General features: G+C 55.7%; 1 protein-coding gene across 3 annotated transcripts in view; it reads right to left on the bottom strand.

Annotated features, from left to right (window-relative positions):
* Positions 1–794: 794 nt before the first annotated feature.
* atat1 (alpha tubulin acetyltransferase 1) overlaps positions 795–4243 on the bottom strand; it is a 46170-nt gene continuing 42721 nt past the window's right edge. For all 3 annotated transcript variants that reach the window (XM_043678019.1, XM_043678022.1, XM_043678023.1), the window contains one exon: positions 795–3757. In XM_043678019.1, the coding sequence (XP_043533954.1) occupies positions 3699–3757 (59 nt within the window). In that variant the 3' untranslated portion in view covers positions 795–3698. The remainder of the gene's footprint in view (positions 3758–4243) is intronic.

The following is a 4243-nucleotide window of genomic DNA, read 5'->3' as shown; positions in this document are numbered from 1 at the left end:
TGGGGGGGGAGAGAGAGAGAGAGAGAGAGATAGAGAGAGAGAGAGATAGATGGACAGATAGATATCGAGAGAGAGATAGAGAGAGACAGATACCTGGCCGGGTTACTGTTGAGAGGATTCCTAAGACATTCAGAGTCTGGATTAAAAGCTCCCATGACCACCCCATCACAACAGGCAGCAATAACAGAGCAAGACAGCAACCTGTGCTCAGGTACCGATAGGAACATCTGAGGTGAAGCAGATGCTAGAGACGCCAATCAGCTCCCAGTAGGTTGGGGGGGGGGGGGAAAAGAGAGAGACACCTTCATGAAGACCAGTTTACCCAAATGCCAGGCATTGCCAGGAGGCGAAAGCAAGGAAGGAGTTTCCCCCAGTGTACAACTGCATCACTGTGAAGGACCTTTGACCAATACACTGGCTCACCGTGAAACAGGCAGGTGAGTCCATCATTCAGGAGAAGTATTATCTCCACATGTGCATGTGTTTGTGAGAGACTGTGTGCGCGTGCGTGTGAGAGAGAGAAAGTTTCAATGGGACTTCGACAACATACACTTCATAGAATCCCTACAGTGTGGAAACAGGCCCTTCGGCCCAACAAATCCACACAGACCCTCGAACAGTATTGCGCCGAGACCCATTCCCCCAATGCTACATTTACCCCTGACTAATGCACCTAACCAACACATCCCTGAACACTAGAGCCAATTCACCTGAACCTGCACATCTTTGGAGGAAGCTGGAGCACCCAGAGGAAGTGCACGCAGACACGGGGAGAACGTGCAAACTCCATACAGACAGACAGTCACCCGAGGCTGGAATCGAACCCGGGTCCCCGGCGCCATGAGGCAGCAGTGCTAACCACAGAGCTACAGAAACCATAACCTGGCGTCAAATTAAATTAAATTCCCCTCGGACAACATTGCGAATACACCTACAGCGCACATGGACAGCAGCAGTTCAAGAAGGCACCTTCTCAAGGGGCAACTAAGGTTGGGTAATACCCACTGGCCCAGTCAGCCATGCCCCTATACCACGAGGGAGTAACAAACCACTACAAGAAAACGCTGAGATGCCCAGGGGTCTGTCAGCATCTGTGAGTTCACGTTTCAGGTCCTGATGGCCTGTCCACTGACCTGCCGAGGCTCTCCAACGTGCTCTTGCTTTACAGCATGCACAGCCCACGGTGGCACAAACACAGCCAGGAACCGGTGTCCCCGTCAACATGCTCAGGGAGCCACACGTCCCTCTCCAAGACAGTGGCACGACAATCCTTCAGGCATCCCACCATCTGGGGGAGACCCAGGATGGTGTAAAAGCAATGCCGGTGACCCACGTTGGGAGTGGGCAGCCAGAGATTGGCGTGGCTGGTTGCCCGTCGGTAAGGTGGTGGATTCTCACTTGGGTTGATCCACCTCCCTCTCCAGCCAGAAGGCAGCAGGACATTCGGCACCACAGCATCAGGAGCACACCAGGGGTTTTACCGCTCGGAACGCGGGGGAGTTGCTACGCCAGCTTCCCGACAGCGATCCCCCCCACCCGGGGAACGGCGGTGTGAGATGGTGTCCGGCTGCTTCCGTGACTGGCACATCCTGGAGGCAGCTGTCAGAGATGGGAAAAGGGGACTCTCGCCCGCTCCTGGCCTGGATCAGGATCAGGACTGGGCGGAGAGCGCGTGCCCGGGGATGATGCAAGGAACAGGGTGGGAATGGGAATGGGGGTGGGCCAGTGGCGGAGGGGGGAATCAGTCACCCTGAATAAAAACACCAACCACACCGTGGGTCAGGGAGGGGGGAATCAGTCACCCTGAATAAAAACACCAACCACACCGTGGGTCAGGGAGGGGGGAATCAGTCACCCTGAATAAAAACACCAACCACACCGTGGGTCAGGGAGGGGGGAATCAGTCACCCTGAATAAAAACACCAACCACACCGTGGGTCAGGGAGGGGGGAATCAGTCACCCTGAATAAAAACACCAACCACACCGTGGGTCAGGGAGGGGGGAATCAGTCACCCTGAATAAAAACACCAACCACACCGTGGGTCAGGGAGGGGGGAATCAGTCACCCTGAATAAAAACACCAACCACACCGTGGGTCAGGGAGGGGGGAATCAGTCACCCTGAATAAAAACACCAACCACACCGTGGGTCAGGGAGGGGGGAATCAGTCACCCTGAATAAAAACACCAACCACACCGTGGGTCAGGGAGGGGGGAATCAGTCACCCTGAATAAAAACACCAACCACACCGTGGGTCAGGGAGGGGGGAATCAGTCACCCTGAATAAAAACACCAACCACACCGTGGGTCAGGGAGGGGGGAATCAGTCACCCTGAATAAAAACACCAACCACACCGTGGGTCAGGGAGGGGGGAATCAGTCACCCTGAATAAAAACACCAACCACACCGTGGGTCAGGGAGGGGGGAATCAGTCACCCTGAATAAAAACACCAACCACACCGTGGGTCAGGGAGGGGGGAATCAGTCACCCTGAATAAAAACACCAACCACACCGTGGGTCAGGGAGGGGGGAATCAGTCACCCTGAATAAAAACACCAACCACACCGTGGGTCAGGGAGGGGGGAATCAGTCACCCTGAATAAAAACACCAACCACACCGTGGGTCAGGGAGGGGGGAATCAGTCACCCTGAATAAAAACACCAACCACACCGTGGGTCAGGGAGGGGGGAATCAGTCACCCTGAATAAAAACACCAACCACACCGTGGGTCAGGGAGGGGGGAATCAGTCACCCTGAATAAAAACACCAACCACACCGTGGGTCAGGGAGGGGGGAATCAGTCACCCTGAATAAAAACACCAACCACACCGTGGGTCAGGGAGGGGGGAATCAGTCACCCTGAATAAAAACACCAACCACACCGTGGGTCAGGGAGGGGGGAATCAGTCACCCTGAATAAAAACACCAACCACACCGTGGGTCAGGGAGGGGGGAATCAGTCACCCTGAATAAAAACACCAACCACACCGTGGGTCAGGGAGGGGGGAATCAGTCACCCTGAATAAAAACACCAACCACACCGTGGGTCAGGGAGGGGGTAGGGGGAGGGGTAGGGGGAATCACACCGGAATGGTCCAGAGACGGCTGTGGAGGCCAGGTCATATTTGAGACCCTGATGGATGGGTTTTTGAGTGTCAGGGGGATCGAGGTTTGAAAGCGGGAGAATGGGGTTGAGAAACCTATCAGGTCCGATTGAATGGTGAAGCAGATTCGATGGGGTGAATGGCCTAATCTGTGCGCCTATGTCTTATGGCGGAGTGTTATCGGAGCTGTTCTCTCGCTGCTGTAACCCCCTCACCTTCCCGAGAGTAACGTGACTCCCTCCTGAAGGCCTCGGTTGAGCCTGCCTTGCCTGTGCTCCCAGGCAGCGCCTTCCAGGCCCAACACCTCTGGCTGTCCGAAATAAAAAGACCACTTGCCTCCCGTTGCCTTTTGCAAATTTGCCAATTTTCCCAAATCTGTGTCCTTTGGTTCTCTCCATTCTCCCTTCCATTACCAATCAGGGATTTGGGTGGGAGCGAGGGAACACTGCTCCTTATCTATCCTGTCAAGATGAGGGGGAGGTACTCGACAGGCTGACAGAGAGAAAGGGCGAGACCGCGTCGTTTAGTTATGAAAGCGGCTGTTCTGGCTCTCAGGGACGAGGGTGGAGTCCATCAGCAGCTGCAGGCACTTACCCAGTTTCCAGCTGTAGCACATCACCACTCCGCCCTGGCGACTCCTGGTTGGAAACTGGTCGCAAAAAAGAAGCTCCCGCTAGATTACTAGAACGGAAACACACCTCCCTCACAAAAGCACCTTGCTGCCTCGCACCTCCCCTCAGCTACGCGACCCACGGGAAAGATTATTAGTCCTTCTGGAAACCAACCCTGAACCCACCCAACATGGCTTTACAGAGTGCATGCCATCCACATCACCTGCACAAAATACCCCGGCGATCCCGGTTATAGACAGCACCACCCCTCCCCCTGTGATCCTGTTTAGAGACAGCACCGCCGCCTCCCCCCGGCGATCCAGGTTAGATACAGCACCACCCCTCCCCCGGTGACCCCGGTTATAGACAGCACCACCCCCTCCCCTGGTGATCCCGTTTAGAGACAGCACCGCCCCCTCCCCCCGGCGATCCCCGTTATAGACAGCCCCGCCCCATTCCCTGGCGATCCCGGTTATAGACAGCACCGCCGACTCCCCCCCCCTCTAGACAGCCCCCCCCCCTCC

This window comes from Chiloscyllium plagiosum, chromosome 37, assembly GCF_004010195.1.
Source record: "Chiloscyllium plagiosum isolate BGI_BamShark_2017 chromosome 37, ASM401019v2, whole genome shotgun sequence".
Classification (NCBI taxonomy): domain Eukaryota; kingdom Metazoa; phylum Chordata; class Chondrichthyes; order Orectolobiformes; family Hemiscylliidae; genus Chiloscyllium; species Chiloscyllium plagiosum.
Note: the sequence above shows the minus strand (reverse complement) of the source record. Positions and strands in the feature narration are given on the sequence as shown.